This window comes from Panthera leo, chromosome B4 (genome assembly GCF_018350215.1).
Source record: "Panthera leo isolate Ple1 chromosome B4, P.leo_Ple1_pat1.1, whole genome shotgun sequence".
In the NCBI taxonomy this organism is placed as follows: Eukaryota; Metazoa; Chordata; class Mammalia; order Carnivora; family Felidae; genus Panthera; species Panthera leo.
This window is the reverse complement of record NC_056685.1, coordinates 129,388,895-129,409,186: the sequence shown is the minus strand read 5'-3', so window position 1 is coordinate 129,409,186 and position 20,292 is coordinate 129,388,895. Positions and strand designations below refer to the sequence as shown.

Below are 20,292 nucleotides of genomic sequence, written 5' to 3'. Positions count from 1 at the left end.
TTTTACTTCAGTTATTGTACTTTCCAGTTCTGCAATCCTCATTTGTGATTTCTGCTTCTCCGTAGAGACTGTCATCACATTTCCTTCAGTTCTCTGAATACGTGTGGAACTGCCACTTTGAAGTCATCCGCTAAACCCAACATCCAGGCCCACTAGTTACTGCTTGTTTTCTGGAGTCTGAGCCCCACTTTCCTGTGTCTTTGCAGGTCTTGTAATTTTTCAATGCGCTGGACGCGTTAGTAATATATTTCAGCAACTCCGAAGCATCATTTACGCTGTTGAAAGGTGTAGGTGTACTCACGCGTGTGTGTTTTAAGTAATTTGCCTGAACTTAAACGGTGGAATGTGACTCCTCGGTGGTGTGCAGCCACTGCCGGTTCCGCTTGGCAATTCTCCCTCCCCTTTTCACTCTTTAGCCTGGCTAGGAGTTGCCCGCGAGTCCCCGTAGCTCGGTGGCCGGCCAGTGTTTTGGGCAGAGGTGGTGTTTAAGTGCCTCGTGCTTGTACAGCCTCCACCCTCTGTGGACCATCTGTCTGTGGGTTGGGAGGTGCCTTCAGAGGCCAGCCAGTCCACAGGGCTGCTCGGCCTGGTCTCTCTGCTGCACTGTCTCGTGTCTCCCCTCCTCACGCCTGTAGCTGCGTGGCCAGCCCCACATGTGAGGAGAGCGTATCCGGCTCCTGTGCGGTTCTCTGTTTCCGGGATCTCCCCTCCGCACCCCTGGCTGCCCCCCCACTCACCTCGATCAGACCACAAGCTCACGCTAGAAGAACTCTGTCCCCTGTTAGATCCCTACCAAACCTGACAGAGCTGTGGGTTTTTACCGCCCCCACCTCCCCACCACCCACTCCCACCGTCGCCCCGAGTGCCCCAAATCGAGTTCACCCCTTCTGGCGCACAGCTACTGGTTTTCATGGCCCCAGCCCTGTACTGATAAAAACTAGTGAAGTTCTCTCCCGCAGAACTGAGGGATTGGGGTGGTGACAGTGGGGGGCGGGCAGAGGGACAGGTTGGAGTAGCCACAGGCAGGGTCTATAGCCTCTTGCAGGCCTTACCCTAAGCACTAGCAGTTTTTCAAGAAAAAAAAGTTTTGTTTGTTTAATTTTAGAGAGAGCACCAGTGGAGGAGAGGGGCAGAGAGAAAGAGAGAAATCTTAACCAGGCTCCAGGCTCAGCGTGGAGCCTGGCTCAGGGCTTGATCCCATGACCTTAGGATCATGACCTGAGCCAGAATCAAGAATCAGACTCTCAACCAACTGAGCCACCCAGGCACCCCATTTTTCTTCTTCTTTTTTTTTTAAGATTTTATTTTATTAAGTAATCTCTGCACCCAGCCTGGAGTTCACACTCCCGACCCTGAGATCAAGAGTCTCATGCTGTACCAACTGAGCCAACCCAGGAGCCCCTAACCTTTTCTTTACATAAGAAAAATCTCTATAACTCACCTTTAGCCAAAACCTTGAGAAATGTCTGCTCATCTTCTTGGAGCCTTAGGTTCCTTCGGGAAAGTGCAGAATTGACCAGCCTGACAATTCTCTACACAGCATTAGCTTTGGCCAACTGAGCCACCCAGGCGCCCCTCGAGAAATTCGTTTGTTTGTTATTCACCTTTGACCAATTTTCAGAATTCACCTTTGACCGACTTCCAGAATCCAGACCGATTTCCAGAATCTGAAATGGCTGCTGGACAGTCTCGTCCCACTTTCTTACTGTTGTCTTGTTTTGGGGAGGAGTGACCGGCCTGTTCACGCTGTCTCGGCCAGCACTGCCCTCGCTGAGTCCTCTCCCGGCAGCTCACAGTTCCTCACCGCACCGCTCCCACCACTGCCCTTACTGCCACCAGCTCCCATTGTTTCACAGGCCCGCATTCCAGCTTTTCGACGCCAGTGTTAAGGGCAAGTTCTGTTCCTTAGTCCAAACCTACGCGGTTAAGATTTCTGTTTCTCACCCCTAGTAGAAACTATTCGCTATATGACTTTGCATTATATCGACTAATTTGAGGTCCTAAAGAAATCCTGAAATAAAATTAGGAATCCATGTGTAGCGACTGTGGATTGATTGTGCTGAGGAGAAAATGGAAGCTCCTTGAGCTGTTTCTACAGACACAGATGGCACACGTTCTATAACTTTAGGAAGTTACTAACAATAAAATGGGAAATTATTAGGAGGCTCTGGTTGAAGATGCTTCTTACATGTTTGGGTTTTTTTCCTATTTTTTAAATTTTTAAATAAATAAATTTTTAAATAAAAATTTTAAAAAAATAAACATTTTTATTATTACTTTTTTTAATGCTTATTTATTTTTGAGAGAGTGCAAGTTGGGGAGGGGCAGAGTGGGGGCCAAAGGATCCGAAGTGGGCTCTTGCTGACAGGCTGACAGCCGCGAGCCCGACGCGGGGCTTGAACTCATGAACCCGCAAGATCATGACCTGAGCCCAAAGTGGGACGCTTAACTGACGGAGCCACCCAGGCACCCCGTGGTTAAGTGTACCTTTAAACGGGAGTGTGAATTCACTGCTCTTAAGCCATTTGCCTTTGGAAGTTGTGAATGTGTGGGTGTTCAGGGGATGCGTGTGGAGAGGGAGAGACTGAGCAGCAGAACAGCGCATCATAAAACTTAGATACGACAACATCATAGATTATTCTGTGTTAAACTTTTACTATCTACTCACATGTTTCTTAAAACGGACTTGGTAGTTCCTGGGGCCAATTAAATTCAAAAGGTAGGTAGGAAGCATTGTTGTTTAACCACGAACTGATACCTTAAATGTCTGTAGCGCTTTGTTGAGAGATTGCTTCCGCAAACAGTATTTTATTGTGGTTCATAAACCAGCCCCTTGTGCGTGTGAGGGTTTTACAGTCGGGGAATTCAGAGTCTGTTCTCCCCCCTCGGCCACTTGGATGCCCCATCTCCCACGGTCCTCACAGCAGGCACCCGTGTATCTCTTCCCATTCAGTCCAGGCGTCCGCTCTATTGGGAAGCCTTGGGAAGCCTTGCTTGGTTTTCCTAGGCTAAGCCAAGCGTTTCTTTCATTTAGGCTCACATCGATTCCTGAGCCGACCGCTTTCCGTGGAACTTACTGTGATGTTTTTTGTTCACTTTCGTCTTCCTAATTAAACTGTAAGGTCTTCAGGTTCATCTTTGCAGTCTCTGACTTATCACAGTGCCTGGCACTTGATAGTTACTCAGTAACACTTTCTCAGGTTGGGGGGCGGGTAGTGGTTAAGGGAGATACGGTGTGCCATGGGAGGTCTGAGGAGGGAGACGCTGAGGCTGCTAGGGGCAGGTGGCACTGATCTGGGCCTCGTACCACGAGTGGTTAGAATTGGAACATGAGCGGGTGATGGTGGGAAGAATTGGGAAAGCCATCTCTCAAAACAAAGTTAGAGATGGGCAAGATCAAAGTGTCCTTGGATAAAAGCACATGTTTCCATTAGATGAAGCTTTGGGCGTTTGGTGGTTACAGAGGAAAATAAGGTGGGAGAAAAAGTCGCTTGAGTACAAATTGGGAAGAGTATTTGAATGCCTGGCTGAGAACCATTATCGAAGGTTCCTAAGCAGGGAAGGGGAAGTGAGCAGAACTGTGCTTCTGGAAGACCCATCTGTTGCATATACCAGATGAGGAGAGAAGCAGGGGACGGGTTAGGAGAGTCTTACGAGCCTCTGGACTAGGGGCTCCAGGTGTTATGTAGAGGAGGGGTGAACGGAAGAGAAATTGCCAAGGTAGAATACACAGGATTTGACAGCCGATTGAATGAGTAAAACAAGGAGAGCGGAGTCAAAGATTGTGTCCTTCTTACTGCAAGAACTGTGTCTGGAATAAGCCATTTCACCTCCTGGATTTCAGTTTCCTCATCTACCACGTGAAGCCAGTGTTGCCTACCTGACAGTATTGTATTGAAAAGAAATTAGAAGTGCTTTGGAAATTACTAGTGTAAATAGTTCTTTAATTGCTTTTTTTTTTAAACCATCTTTTAAAATCAGTCATTCTTTGATGTCCTTGATTTGTGCTTTTTATTATTGTGAGCTGCAGCGATACCATCATAGAGACCTCGTTTATGTCGAATAGTTCCATCTTGGTGGCAAGAACCAAAAAAAAAAAAAGACTTCCAGGAAAATGAGAAACAAGCAATGGAATGTGGAATTTTATTTCTAAAATGTACTTCAGGAGTTGATTTTCACATTGGGCTAGAAGCTTCTTGTGCCCTTAAGACAAGAGCCTGTTTTGACAGTCAGTAGGTCCCATACGGTGCATTAGCAAAGAGATAGCAGTCAGGGGTCCCTCCTGGGGCTGCAGAGGCCTGATTACCCCCGTGCCTGCCTGCAGAGAAGAAAGGACCTCAGTTGCCGGTCCGTTTAGATACTCTCCCAAATGCTGGCAGGCACAAATAGCCGAAGTATTTGAAGGAGACAAGCTTTGATGAGGAATCCACAGATGAGGTTTGAATTTGTATATGGACTCTACCTAGCTAGTGGATCGTCCTCTCCTTGAGGGCAGGAGTTTTACTACAAGCTCTCCTCTTATTATTCCCATTGGCATATAATGGATGTTTCATAAGTGTTTTTGTGTGGGGGGCAAAAAAAGCTTACAGAGGCAGTTCAGCATCCGTGCCCGGTTAGTAGGAAATGTTAGTGCCATCATTTGAGGTATTTAAACAGCTGCTGATGGCTCTGGGGCAGAGATGCGAAGGCGCAGCGGAGGGGCCTGCCTTTACACTGTCGCCCATAGGCCCTGCAGCCCTCCTCAGTGGTTAGCCTTGGAGCACACCCGAATTACAGGTAACTAGGACTCCGTGCTTCGCGTCACCCCGTTTCTTTGCTTTGTTGCACACCCTTTCTCTGGACTTAAAGCCAGATTTTCTCTCACCGCTCTCCTATCAGGAGATCAGTCTCCCCGTCCTCCACCGAATTAACCACGGACCCCCGTACTTGCAAGTGCCCTGGGGAGGGGTGTCCCACTACCACATAGCCGAGAAGTGGTAGCCCTTAACGTGGGTCCGTTGGCCCAGATGAGGATTTCTGGAACATAATGGGAAGAATGGGGCCTAGATCTTGGTCTCACGTTGTGCGTCGTGGGGCCATGTTACCCTCAGCCTGCAGCATAGAAATTATCATTAGCACGTTCTGTTTCCGAGCTAGATTTAGAAGGCCTGGGACTGAGGAATTTATTCACCCGGCTGTCCACTCTTCCAGGAGAGGCCCTGATGTGGAGCCGACACGAACCATCCACACTTGTCAGTTTAGCAGAGTGGGGGGGCCCATGAGCCGCTGGGCGGTGGCAGAGCTGGGTCCACGAGCGCACTGCAGGCTGGCGTGACGATGCAGGAGTTGCTACAGAAAACCACACTCAGAGCCAGGCGTGGATACTCTCCGGCAGAGAAAATTGCCCTTTGGGCCATGACGCCCAAGACACCTTTCAGCACATTGGTACTGTTGTTAGCCTTGTGATCCATTCATTCATTTGCTATCCTCCTCCCCCCCCCCCCAGCAACTACACAGAGTTGGGGATGGTGATTCTTGAACGCAGACCGTTACAGCCAGCCAGTGACAGAGCCAGAACTCAGGAAATCTGCTTTCAGTCAAATGCTTTTTTTCTGCCTCCCCATACAAATTACAGAAAATAAAGGGTGTCCACAGGGATGGTCTTGTTAGCTTCCACTCATTCTTTGACCTTAAGCCTAAGAACTCCAACTAGAACATACAGATTTCTTTCATTCTAAAATGTACATTAGAATATTAAACATTCAGTTAAGGATGAAAGTTTTAATTGAGGTGATCTATGTGTTCACTGTTTTATGTTATATACAAACTTTTTCTGTAGTTCTTACTCCTGGTTTAAAAACAATAAGTGACTTGTGGTTTTTATTTCACAGGGTGATATCAGTTTATGATGATATTACATGTAGAGATGATGCCTTTTGTAATTCCTTTTTTATAGCACTTTGACCCACTGAGAAAAAGGAACTAGATATTTTCTAAAGAAAATTGAATTACTAGTTAACTGGAAAAAAAAAAAGAAAAAAAAGCTTTGCTTATATTTAAATGACCAAACAGCACTAGGTTCTCAGAATTTGGGTTGTCACAGCAGTATTCTTTTTCTTTTATATTTTTTATAATGTTTTATTTATTTTTGAGAGAGAGAGAGACAGAGGACAAGTGGAGGAGGGGCAAAGAGTGGGGTGGTGGGGAGACACAGAATCCAAAGCAGGCTCCAGGCTCTGAGCTGTCAGCACAGAGCCCAACGCAGGGCTTGAGTGTTGAACTCACGGACCGTGAGATCATGACCTGAGCTGAAGCTGGATGCTTAACTGATTAAGCCACCTAGGTGGCTTAATGCCCCTTAAGCATTTCTTTTTAAAATAACTAAATCCAAAAGTAATCTTTCTTGAGTAGGGAATTGCTCTACACAGATGCAATTTCAGTTTTCTGTGCCTTAAAAAATTGTGTTTGGTGGTGGCATTAGATAAAATAATTTTGTATTCAACATATGATAAATGGTCCTATTAGCATGTTCGTTTAGCACTGTGAAATACCCGGATTTTCAGTAAATAAGCATATGGGCCAAGATTTCACTTTTTAGAAAAATATTAAATCACGTTAGGGCATTTTACTCTTTAAGAAGGAATTCATATGATCTAATTCCACCAGTTTTAACCTATCACATACTCCATTATAAATATTTATAAAAATGCTTTAAATGCTAACAAACCTTGGGACACCTGGGTGGCTCAGTCAGTTGAGTGTCTGTCTCTTGACTTTAGCTCATGATCTCACTCATGGTTCATGGTTTTGAGCCCCACGTCAGGCTCTGTGCTGATAGCGCGGAGCCTGCTTGGGATTCTCTCCTCCTCTCTCTCTGCTCCTCCCCTGCTTGCTCTCTCTCTCTCAAAAGATAAATAAAGTAAAAAAAAAAAAAAATTTTGCTAATGGTGGGTCAACATGGGTTGTAGGCAGTGTAAAATGACATGATGAAAAGTAACCCGGGGCACCTGGGTGGCTCAGTCGGTTAAGCAACTGACTTCGACTCAGGTCATGATCTCACGGTTCGTGGGTTTGAGCCTCGCACCGGGCTCTGTGCTGACAGCTCAGAGCCTGGAGCCTGCTTCAGATTCTGTGTCTCCCTCTCTCTCTGCCCCTCCCCCACCTGTGCTCAGTCTCTGTCTCTCTCTGTCTCTGTCTCTCTCTCTGTCTCTCTCTCTCAAAAATAAATACAATGTAAAAAAAAGAAAAGAAAAGTAACCCAACCCACTTTCTACAATATTATCAGGAAAAAAAACAAAAAAGTGTTTAAAGCTGTTTTAAAAAACATCTTTTTACTATATAATATTGTGGTTGTGGTGAGGGAGCGTGCTGGAGCCCTGGAAATCAGATTGAGTTTAGCTACCAGCTCCCTCCATTTGCTAAATGTGTAACCATCTGAAAATTATTACTCTAATGCTCATTTTCCTCATCTGTAAAAATGGTGATGATCGTTCCTACCGGATAGGGTTATTTTTTGCCTTAAATGAGAAAATGAATAGCAGGTACTTAGGATAATGCCTGGCACATAGTAAGTGTGCAAAAAGCATTAGCTACAAGGCTGTTTTTATATAATTATTTCAGAGAAGGCATTCTAGGCAACCTCGATTTATAAAATGATACAAGGGCACCTGGGCGGCTCAGTTGGTTGAGCATTTGGCTCCTGGTTTCGACTCATCATGCTCTCATTGATGGTTCCCAGGTTCGAGCCCTGCTTCAGGCTCTGTGCTGACAGCATGGGACCTGCTTAGGATTGTCTCTCCCTCTCTCTCTGCCCCTCCCCCCTTTAACAGAAATAAATAAACTTAAAAAAAGGATACAAATTAATAGGCCATCCAATTCTCTTCTCTGTTACTCCATTTTCTTCCTTCACCTGCATGGGAGCTACTGCTCTAAGAGCCATCCTGATAAAAGCAGTATTTTCCTAAGTGAATTTTGTAGCCTGCTTTAGAAAAATAAATGAATGAATTGCATGTGTAACATGTTTCAGGAGAAAGGTGAGTTCTCTCTTCAGAATTCACAGGTAACTTGTTGACTTTGTTTAATCTAGTATTTCCCATATTTATTTGACCATGAAAGCCATTTTCTACAACATACCAGGTAATATCCTGTAGAACTAACTTATACCCACTGTGAAATACTGCTCTATGATTTTTAAAAAAAATTTTAAATGCTTATTTATTTATTTTGAGATGGAGAGCTAGAGAGCGAGCAGGGGAGAGGCAAAGAGAGAGGGAGACAGAGAATCCCAAGCAGGGTCTGCACTGTCATTTTAGAGCCCGATACAAGTTTCAAACTCACGAACTGTGAGACCATGACCTGAGCCAACATCAAATTTGGATGCTTAGCCAACTGAACCACCCAGGCTCCCCTTGTTCTATGATTTTTGAAACACACACACACACACACACACACACACACACACATCCTTTAGATGTGCCTAATGCTACTTTGGGAATGATCTTTCCATTAGATTTTCTTGGGTATAAAATACATCACAGTCTTAGTTGATACAAATTTGAATCATTCAAATTTGAAATAATGTAATGTAGGAAAATTAATGAAATTTCACTTTTGTGTAAATTTTTAACTGTTATAACCAAATTTAAAATTACACAGGTCTTATTGGCTTTATTCAGTGATTCATGAGTTGGGTTGCATCCAATCTAAGCAGATAGAAAGGAGGTCAGAAGAGCTGTACAAGGCAAGAGATTTGATAGGCAGAAGGAGCAGGAACAAGGAAATTGGACTGGGCATTTGCTGATTGGTCAAAGCAAGGTTGCTTTCCTTATTTGGAAAGTAGGGGAGTCTTGGAGCCAAGTCAGGTACGCTGTGCTGATTGGTTGACCTAGGCCTTGCTTTTCTGGGAGAGCCCGGCAAAGCAATGTAGTTCACTTTTGGTTTGCTCAACTGGGGCCTGTTGGCATGAGTGACTCCCTCTTGGACACAGTCTGGTTCCTTTAACAGAACCAATGTGAATACTCTCACATAACTAATAATTATATTCATAATTCTTGTTAATAATTGCCTCATTTCAAAGCTGTGTGAATTATATGGCAATTCACAAGACAGCTCTGCTTTTAGCAATTAATAGAAAGATCTACTGTCCTTGGATAAGTTTAGTCTGGAATTCTGCCGTTTTTAGAACCTTGTCCTTTGCACCATGTGTGACCGACTTTATAATCAATATTGTGAAAATATCTCATTCATCCTATGAAGAGGATCCACTTAAACCCTAACTGAAGACCAGCCCCCACCCAAAAGAAATTGGACCCAACTAGGAATCCTCCTTTTGTTCTCAAAACGATGAGATCTTCAGGGAAAATGCCGCAGGGGATGGCACTTTATGTGGCTTACCTTTTGTGAGTAACTTACAAATGTAAATTAAAACTGTTCCTAATTTGGGAGTAGATAATCGTAATATCAGATTAGGTGTTTTTTTTTTTTTTTTCCTTTGCCATGGCGATAATTTGAAATGAATGGACTTTTCAGCCCATTTCTGATTTTTAGAAGTTGTCCAACCCACCTGTTGAATACAGATACAAGTACCTACCTACATTTATGTCTGTGTACAGTCCTTAAACCAACTAGACATTCTTGGTGTTTTAATACTCTTTAGGGTTTAGGATCTGACATCTCCAAATACCTTTTCCCTTCTTTTTGACTTCTTATTTTGAAATAAACGTAGACTTACAGTAAAGTGGCGAAAATAGCACAAAAAATTTCTGGATGTCCTTCATCTAACTTCTCCTAGTGTCGACACCTTACACAGATACAGTACGGTTTTCGGGGCACCTGGGGGGCTCAGTTGGTTAAGAATCTGAGTCTCAGTCTCAGCTCCGGTCTTGATGTCAGGGTCATGAGGTCAAGCCCCGTACTGGGTTCTGCGCTGGGCAGGAAGCCTACTTTAGGAAAAAAAAAAAAAAAAAGATAACAGTACAGTCTTCCAGACCAGGCAGTAAGAAGTGTTGGTACAGTAATGTTAAGGCAAAATAGAGTCCTTACTTCAGTTTTACCAGTTTTTCCACTAACGTTCCTTTTTTCTGTCCTAAATCCAGTTTGGGATCCCACACTGCTGTTAGTTGTCATGTCTCCTTATCCCAAAATATTTTAATCATCTTCAGCTTACATCTGAAGTAGTTCCAGGCTCTAAAGAACAGGGAAAGGAAAACACTGTGTATTTACACACTTGCCGTTAGCTGATAACCATGTCTCATTTTCGAGGTCTCTGCTTTCTCTCCTGCGGCCTTTCGTGTGTGCGTTGGCTAAGGGCTGTAACGCAGGCTCTTCTTCTTGAGATACAAAGGTTATTTTGAAAGCAAAGCAATATTTGCCAAAATACTTTATACATGTCAGCTCAAAACACACATAAGCTGGGTTGCATAGACACATGACACTGTGTGGTCGTTTCATGTTACTTTTGAAAACCTCCATCTAATTTGGGGTCCTCCAAAAATGGTTTTTGTGTCTGTGTGATTTTAGGGTTATAAACCAATAAGAACAGGAGAATTACAGGACCAGGGGAATTAATAATTCTGGCAGCTAGAAAGCAGATGTCCCAATTAGTGACTAACTTAGCAGACCCACATGAACTTACTTCTAAGCCAGTTGTTCCATTTACACCACAGAAATTTCACAGGAGTTTCCGAAACCGACAGCTCTGGTTGGAAGACTGGGAGACTCTTCCCTGGACTGCCTGCCTGACCTAGTCAAGAGGAAAGACGTAACGATGTACATGTCAGGGATTTCCCTAACAAATCGCTTGCCTAACTGAACTAGAATGAATCAAAGTCCTCAGGCCCCTGCACCCCAGTCATTCAGAACTACTGGCTTTTTAGCTACCTTCCCCCACTCAGTTCTTAATTGTGAGCAGACAACCCAAGAGAGCTGGATTCCTGAGGGAAGCCTACAGCGTGCAAAACAGAACGAAAAGAATCAAAAAAGAAATTGGGAATAAGAGGAACCTTTTTCTAATCCAAAACAATAACCTGTAGCCTCAGAGAGATGAAGAGAAGATACCACCATCTGCTAAACCAAGAGTGAAGTTTAAAAGAGGTGGAGAGTGGGGGATTCAGAGAAGAGCCCTTGAAATTAAAAACATGGCAACAAAATGAAAAAAATCTTTGTTGGAGGGCTGGAAGATGAGATTGAAGAAGCAGAGGTCTACCGTTACAGTCTTAATCCACAATTATAAAATCTAAAAATGTTCTGAAAATCAGGTGATTTTCCATAAATTGGCAGAACTCACAGCCTGCATATATCTTTGTCCCACTTACATGAATGCACATAAAGGAATATCACTGTCCCAAGTCTCACTGAGTTGTATTATGGTTTATACACCCATTACCTTTCTAAAATCCTAAAACTTCTGAATTCTGATATGCCTTGGCCCCAGAGTTTTCAGATAAGGAATTAAAGACCTATATCCCAGAAAATAGAAGCTAAAAGCAGAGAGATAGAAAATAAAAGAAAGCAATAAGAAAATTAAGAGGACCAATCCAAAACATCCAGTGTCTAATAATGCAAGTTCCAGAAAGACAACATGTATAGGGTTGGAGTCATCAGATAATTAAAGAAAACTTCTCGGGACTGAAGGACATTAATTTCCAACTTAAAAAAGGCCACAGAATTACCAGCCAAATAGACCAAAATAAACCCACATTAAGCTTTCCTTCTTTCTCCTATGTTCATCTGTTTCTTAAATTCCACATATGAGTGAAATCGTATGGTATTTGTCTTTCTCTGACTTATTTCACTTAGCATAATACACTCTAGTTCCATCTGTGTCATTACAAATGGCAAGATTTCATTCTTTTTCATCACTAAGTAGTATTCCATTGTGTGTATGTGTATGTGTGTGTGTACATGTGTACACATTACATCTTTTTTATTCCTTCATCGGTCGATGGACATTTGGGCTCTTTCCATAATTTAGCTATTGTTGATAGCGCTGCTATAAACATTGGGGTGCATGTGCCCCTTCAAATCAGTATTTTTGTGTATTTTTGGTATCCCTTGGACAAAGACCTAATAGTGCAATTGTTGGGTTATAGGGTAGTTCTATTTTTAACTTGCCGAAGAAACTCTACACTGTTTTCCAGAGTAGCTGTGCCAGTTTGCATTCCCACCAACAGTGTAAGAGGGTTCCCCTTTCCCCACAGCTTCACCAACATCTGTTGTTTCCTGAGTTGTTAATTTTAGCCATTCTATCTCATTGTGGTGTTGATTTGTATTTTCCTGATGATGAGCAATGTTGAGCATTTTTTCATGTGTCTGTTAGCCCTATCTGTATGTCTTCTTTGAGGAAATGTCTGTTCATGTCTTCTGCCCATGTCTTTTTTTTTTTTTAATTTTTTTTTTAATGTTTATTTATTTTTGAGAGAGGCAGAGACAGAATGTGAGTGGGTTAGGGGCAGAGAGAGAGGGAGACACAACCCGAAGCAGGCTCCAGGCTCCGAGCCATCAGCACAGAGCCCAATGCGGGGCTCGAACTCACAGAGCTGTGAGATCATGACCTGAGCTGAAGTCAGATGCTTAACCGACTGAGCCACCCAGGCACCCCTCTTTTGCCCATGTCTTAACTGGATTATTTTTGGGGGTGTTAAGTTTGACAAGTTCTCTATAGATTTTTGGATACTATCCCTTTATCCAACATTCATAGGGGAAGGGGAGGAAAAATAAGATAACAGAGAGGGAGGCAAACCATAAGAGACTCTTAACTACAGAGAACGAACGAGGGTTGCTGGAGGGGTGGTTGGCAGGAGATGGGCTAAATGGGTGATGGGCATTAAGGAGGGCATCAGTTGGGATGAACACTGGGTTTTATGTGTAAGTTGTGAATCTCACTGGGTTCTACTCCTGAAACCAGTACTACACTATATGGTAACTAATGTGAATTTAAGTAAAATCTTGGGAAAAATAAATAAGCAATCAATCAATCAGCCAACCAACCAGCCAACCAACCCACCCACCCACCTTAAAGCATACCACTATGAAATTTTAGAACACTAGACACACTGGACAGGCTCCAAACCAGAGAGAATGGGGAGAAAGAACACCTTCGGATTTCTGAACAGCAGCACTGGAAACTACACAACAGTTGAGAGTTGCCTTCAGAGTTCTAAAGGAATTTTTTCCAACCTCCAATTCTATACCCAGTCAAACAATCATTAAAATGGGTTGATTCAGTAGATGTTCTCAGACATGAATCAGATTCTCAAGAAATTTACTGTGCTGAATTAAGTTTTCTCTTTTCCTCTGCCTCCCTATCAGCCTCACATAGGCAAAAATAAGAAATGAAGTCCTCTCAGAAAACAAAAGGAAAAATAAATTTTGAAGAAAATGGGTAATCCATAAATTTTATTCCTGAATTAATCAAAACCTTCCTTACTATCTTGGATTACATGTTAAGTGTTACTCCGATAGAGACTTGGGCAGTAATACTTCATCTTGTATTGCCCACAACTCTCTTCCAGGCCATACCAGCACATTTGTTCACAGTGTATAGTAAGATTTATTTCCATTGTTTCATAGAGAAGTCAGAAAATCTGTTTCGCAGTTACAAGAATTTGAAAAGTGTGAGTTAATCAAACCAAAACGTTTTTAGTTCTCATTTCTAGATTGCGGCTTTGAGACTTAAAAATCTCGCTCGCTCTTCGGTATAAAAAGCCCTGTGCTCCTGTGCGGTATATACAGACAGCCAGACCCCACTGGAGCAGCTGGGTTGTTTAAAGAGTAGATATGTAGACGGTAGTCCCAGGAGGGTGCCAGCAGTGCCGCTGCCAGCCCTCGCTGTGAACTCTCAGGGCACAGACTCTAGCCCCTTCTGTTTTCATCCTCTGCCCAGTGAATAAATTAGGTCAGAAAATGACCACAGAAGGGAAGAACAGAACCTTGGGAGGTTGGTTGTACAGTCAAGAGAGCTGCTCAGTAGCTAACAGTAGAAAATAAAGCAAACTGGGGCGCCTGGGTGGCTCAGTCGGTGAAGCGTCCGACTGCGGCTCAGGTCACGATCTCGCGGTCCGTGAGTTCGAGCCCCGCGTCGGGCTCTGGGCTGATGGCTCAGAGCCTGGAGCCTGCTTCCGATTCTGTGTCTCCTTATCTCTCTGCCCCTCCCCCGTTCATGCTCGGTCTCTCTCTGTCTCAAAAATAAATAAACGTTAAAAAAAAAAATTAAAAAAAAAAAAAGAAAATAAACTAATGTGTACACTGAGGTTTTTCTCAGAGCAGTTCAGTTGTCCACTTTTCACAAAGATACAGCCTAAAAAGTGTCACTTTTTCTCTCTGATTTGTCTGTTTCAACAATTAGTAGTTGATATTGAGGTAACTTAATGTTAAGGATGTCAAATGGGAAGTATCTGGCTTAATTACATTCAATGTACATTTCCTACTCCTTTGTCCACTGTATACAGAAATCTGCTTTTCAGCCCCTTTGAGTATCAGTTTGGTAGTGTGCCATTGCAGGTTTTCTTTCCTCTTGCCTTTACTCCCTTCGTGGGCTGACCTGCTTCTCTTCCCTCAAGATCGAGAATACGTGTCACTCTTGTATAGCTTTCCCTGTCCCTTACCCTCCTGCCTGCCTCTAGCCCCGAGGAAGTCTTGCTCCTCCAGGTGAGGGCGCTGAGAAAGAGAGTGGGATCCACAAGTGCTCTCCCTTCTAATGAGAAGAAGAGTGCAGGTGTCGTGCTGGCCAGGATGATACTTAGTACGTGAAAGTCCGCCACCTAGTTCTCAGTTCCTGCTCTGCCACTTAATGTGTGACCTTGGGCACCTACTTAATCTTTCTGTGCCTTACTTTCTGCCTCTGTCAATTGGGATAATAATAGTGCCTGCTGCATAGATTATTGTGAGGATTAGAAAAGACAGTACATGACATAGTAGTGAAGAGCATGTATTCGGGGGCCAAACTCCCTGTGTTTGAATCCCTAATCCACTGCTCAGGCGGTCTTTGTGTTTCTCAGATTCCTCATCTGAAAAGTGGGGTAAAAAAACGGCACCACCCAAAGAAATGCTTGGGTGTCTCAGCCAATTGAGCGTCTGACTTGATTTCGGCTCAGGTCATGATCCCAGGGCTGTGGGATCGAGCCCCATGAGAGAAGATTCTCTCTCTCTCTCTCTCTCTCTCTCTCTCCCTCTCCCTCTCCCTCCCTCTCCCCCCCTTCCTCTCCCTCCCTCTCTCCCCCCCCCCCACTTGCACTCTTCCAGTCTCTCTCTCAAATTAAAAAAAAAAAAAGGACCTCCTACATTCTCGTGTTTACAAAAATGCCATGTTAGGGTCGTTGCAAGCATTACATGAATTAAAATACATAAAATGTAGGCCAGTGTCTGGCAAATAGTAAACACTATGTAAGTATTAACTATTGTTAAAAGGCTTACAGAAGAGTCTATCCTATAGTATGCACTCAAGAAATAGTTGCTATTTAACAAGGAGTTCCCATTTTTCAACAAAGTTCTGTAAGTGGAAAGCAGATTTAAAGAGAAGAAAGCAAATTAAAGCCACCATATAATGCCACTGCCTTCCACCAGGATAGTCACAATGAAAAGGACGATACTAAGCACAACTAGAATTTTTGCAGCTATCCATAGTTAGTATAAGTTAGTACAGCCACTTGGGAAAACGTGTGTTAAGGCTGAACTTACACGTGTCCTTAACCCAGCAAATCCTGGATGCATATGCACCCAACAGAAATGGCTGTTTGTGCGCACCAAAAGACAAGAATGTCACAAGAATATTTATAGGAACGTTATCCTTAATAGCCAAAAACTGGAAGCAGCTCGAATAAGTCCTGTATGTTTATAAAATAGATGAATAGATGAATTACAATAATGTGTGTATGTGTATTACACAGAATAAACAAGGCAAACAAAAGAGTACATGCTGTGTAGTTCCTTTTCTTTCTTCCTTCTTTTCTTTCTCTCTTCTTTTCTTTTCTCTTCTTTCCTTTCCTTTCCTCTTTTCCTTTCCTTTCCTTTCCTTTCCTTTCCTTTCCTTTCCTTTCCTTTCCTCTCCTCTCCTCTCCTCTCCTCTCCTCTCTTTTCTTTTTTCTTTCGTTTTCTTTTCTTTTTTCTTTTTTCTTTTCTTTTCTTTCTTATCTTTCACAGCCAAACTAATCTATGGAGTTAGAAGTCAGGACAGTGAGTCCCTTTCACAAGGGGACAGTGACTGGAATGCTCCTGGTGTTCTGTTGGCTTGATCTGGTTTGATGGTTACATGCTTGTATATTCTTTGTGAAATTTCATTCATGCTTATGATTTGTGCATTTGTATCTATGTATGTTAAACTTCAGTTTTAAAATTTATATTAAATCAGAAGACTTAAGAATTTTGGAAATGTTAATTTCTCAACTTGCCAAATGTCCCTGAAATTAAAGACTTTATATTTTTTTTAAATGTGGGTATGAACTACAAGGCCAGAAAATTATCCAGTCTGACCTCTAATCTTCTTCTTAAATTGTGTCTTCAAGGCTGTAAAAACGTTAAGTAACAAATACCTTGGGCAACATACTTTGAAATAATCATTCGTTTTCATTTCGTCTGCCACCTCACATATATATTACAGATTACCTGAATTACATGTAGATGTTATATATAAAACTTTGGTTTGGAGCTAGAGTCCATCTTTTCGGCTTTTATCAGAGTGAAACACTGACACCCTGCAGATAAGATCTGGTGGTTTTAAAGTTTGATTGAAGGGGCACCTGGGTGTCTCAGTTGGTTAAGCGTCCAACTTCAGCTCAGGTCATGATCTCGCAGTGCGTGAGTTCAAGCCCCATGTCGGGCTCTGTGCTGATGCTCAGAGCCTGGAGCCTGCTTTGGATTCTGTGTCTCCCTCTCTCTCTGCCCTTCCCCCACTCGTGCTTTGTCTCTCTCGCTCTCTCAAAAATAAATAAACATTAAAAAAAAGTTTTAAGTTTGATTGAAGAAATAGTTTTATGGGCTCCAGCTGTGAGATGTAAGAGGCAAGTCTGAAGGTGCTTGAATGAGCATTAGTCGTAATTGATGCTCATGCTTATTGCTTTGGTGTCCGTGATGCCGTTTTAGCAACTTAGTGAATTTCATCTTTGAAATGGAATTTGTTTTGTTTAGTCTGCATTGTGCCCAGATTGGTGATTGAAAACCTTACACTTTCGCAGAACATTGCTTCATGGCCCTTCCCTTTTCTGCTATTTTTATATCACATGAATCATTGCATATTTAAGCCATCTGCAAGGCCTGAATGGAATGAGATAAAAGCTGCCATCACTTAGATTGACAGTTGAAAAGCTGGCATTTATTCCACGTTTATTCCTGATTATCTTTTATATTTTAAAGTCTCGAACTTCATTTCAAGTTGGTTGGTAATGTCTCTGAGCCAAAAGTATCTGTGATTCACAGTTTCTTTTACTTGAACATTGGGTCAAAGGGAGGGGATCTGTTCTGCGTCACTCAGAAGAATCTGTTAGGGACTCAGTTGTAACTCACTTGAGATAATAAGAACAGCGAGTTCCACTCTCGTTTTAAAAGTATGTTGGTTTCATCAGCACAGCGAGCCCTCCAGTTTGGCAGACACTTCACAGGGAATAGTAAAAACACAAGGTTCCTAAATTGCCAGATGAATACTTCAGAATAAATGTGTTTTGAATACCTAGAATGTATCACACCCGTTAGATAATGGTCAAAAGTATTTCTCAGCATAGCCACTTTTTCAAGGATTTATCGGGGGAAAAATGTCTGGGGTGTTGCTTTAAAAGAGACTGAGGATTAAAAGCGCACACCACGCTTGTACACACTGACCCAGCGCTTACCCGCGTCTAGTAGGTTACGCAGGGCCCGCAAAGCCTGTCCCGGCAGATTTTGTATAGTGGGGCTTTGCTCTGGGCTGCAGGAGCTTGGGGTCCCTGTGCTGACGTCAGCTGGAATCACCTGGATCGGGAGGAGCGTGCGGATTGGGTTCCTTCAGGTTGAAACCAAATGCCCGCTGTCATTAGGTGTCTCCTCTTTGTGAATGTTATGATACTTTGGTAACCCGGTAGTCATAAACTCTGGAACTCATAGAGGGAACGAAACATGAAAATACTCCCCTGTTTCCTGAAACGATAGACCAAAAACGCAGTGATCACCTCAGCTAGGTATAACAGACTCTTCATTTTCAAAATGGAAAGATTTCAGACATGGAAAACTCTACTAAGAATCAAAGACTAATGGTACGGTTTTTATGTCTTTCCTACCTAACGGATCTCCATGTGATCTTGGGCATTAGTATTTAGTATTTCTGTTCAGCATTTTGGTTTTCTCCCATTTCACTAATGTACTGTAAATACTCAAAAGACCTAAATTTTCTTTGTAAACTATAGCAGTTTGAACATAGGTAACATTTTGATTCGTTTTTTTTCCCCTCTGAAGGGACACCTTGTAATTTTTGCTTAAAGATTGTTTGAGAACGACTGGGGCTGGGAATGTTCGTTATTTTACACAATTCTTGTGAAGTAATCATATTTCTTTTCCACTCAACGTTGTCTGTTTCTTTGCTTAGCAGACAGAAGGGGGCGCACAGACAGACGGCCAGCAGTCACAGACACAAAGTAGTGAGAACTCAGAGAGCAAATCTACCCCGAAACGGCTGCATGTCTCTAATATTCCCTTCCGCTTCCGGGACCCCGACCTCCGACAGATGTTTGGGGTAAGTCTCTGAAGTCTCTTTGTGGGTTTACAATGACAATTTAATGTGATCCGCCAGGCGTGTTATAAGTCATCAGGACCTTAGGATAAGACTGCAGACAGATTGAGGTAAATCAGTGTTTCCATCAGTCTTCAGGAATTTCCGTCACCTAGTGCCATCACTCCTGTCATCCTAGACAATGGCTGTGCAGGTTCTCACATACACAAGGCGACCGTGCAACCCGGTTTGCCCGGGACCAAGGGGTTTTGTGGGACGTGAGCCATTCAGTATTAAAATCAGGAAAGAGACAGGAATCCTTACCTTTCAGAGTGTTACGAGCTCAACGACTTAATGTTTGGGAAGCAGAAAGTACCTGTGTTTTGCTTTTACTTCCCCGCTCATAACTCAACAGCGTCAAGACCAATGTCTAAAAATCAGGAGTAGGGGGTTGGTTTGCTCCCTCTGACGTGTTCTTCCAGCCACTCGCTTCCTCCCGGAATCGCCATCGTGAAGACAAAGTAGAATAGCAAAGATTTCAGTTGTTGGAAAGTGAATGGCTGCTGGAAATCTTCGGGTTTTTTCTGGGCTCATGTGTTGTTGCCTGCTTTAATTCGAGCAGGCTCTTAACTTGACGTAGGAGTGAGAGCTCATGGTTTAAAAAAAACCTTTGCTGTTGTAGCTGCACGGTGCTTTGGCAGAAAAGCAGGTGCCCCGCTTGAAGTCTCGGCTGTGGCCTCTTCGTGGTGACAAGACCCTGGAGCACAGTTTTGTCACTGACCGCTGAGTACCTGGAGTATTTTCTACACTGAAGCCAAGGCCAGCGTTGAGATTTAATAACGTTCTTGAAGTACTTGAGGAACCTTTTTAGAGAAAATGGTAGCCAGCTGTTCATCTCCACAGAAAAGAGAGCAACAGAAACCATAAAGGGCAGCGTAAAGAATTTAGGTTATATTTAAGAGGAAGTTTCCCAGGAGTATGAGTTCTCTAGTGGACTCTACTGAAGGTTCTCTACTGAACAGAAATAATACGGAATCCTAGTCTCTGGAGATCGGTGAAAATGGAGTATATTCTCATGTGCTGCAAGCGTGTTTTCTCTGGAGTCAGAAAAATTGTGTGCGTTAAAGAGCTGCCTAGGCCGGTTATCAGTGATTTCTTGAGATGTGTTACCCTATACGGCTGCTAGGTGCATGTACAAAAACTTCTCCTTGCAAGGGACACCTGCTAGGGTTGCTCGGTCTTCCCCTGCCCGGTTAACAACTGTCTCGGGAGGACAGCACTGGTAAAGAGCAGGGACTCCATGCTCCATTTTCTTAGCTCTGCAGACTTGACGAATGGCTTCCCTCAGCCTTGTTTTCCTTAGAAGGCAGCCCTCGCCAGCAGGATGGTATAAGGACGCATTAGAAAATGTAAAAGGAAGCAAACTCTAAAACACCACTCAAATCTTAGTTTTTTGGATAGTCCTAGAAGTAAAATTAAATGCCCTCCTACCCAAAATAAGACCGTTTCCTCTTTCCTTTATTTCCCTAATGTTCTATTAAGCGATGAAACTGGAATCGAGCCCAGAAGTCTTACTCTAGAAAACGTGGGCTCTTAGGACATGTTTTCTGATACAGATAGTAATGCTTCAGCCCAATAAGAAA

The 20,292-nt window shown here is 43.1% G+C and overlaps 1 protein-coding gene across 14 annotated transcripts in view; it reads left to right on the top strand.

Annotated features, from left to right (window-relative positions):
- Positions 1-20,292, top strand: part of RBFOX2 (RNA binding fox-1 homolog 2) — a 281,671-nt gene that overhangs the window by 225,394 nt on the left and 35,985 nt on the right. For 12 of the 14 annotated variants that reach the window (XM_042947680.1, XM_042947681.1, XM_042947677.1 and 9 more), the window contains one exon: positions 18,527-18,673. In XM_042947680.1, the coding sequence (XP_042803614.1) occupies positions 18,527-18,673 (147 nt within the window). The remainder of the gene's footprint in view (positions 1-18,526; positions 18,674-20,292) is intronic. The other 2 variants (XM_042947678.1, XM_042947675.1) reach the window with 1 other exon arrangement.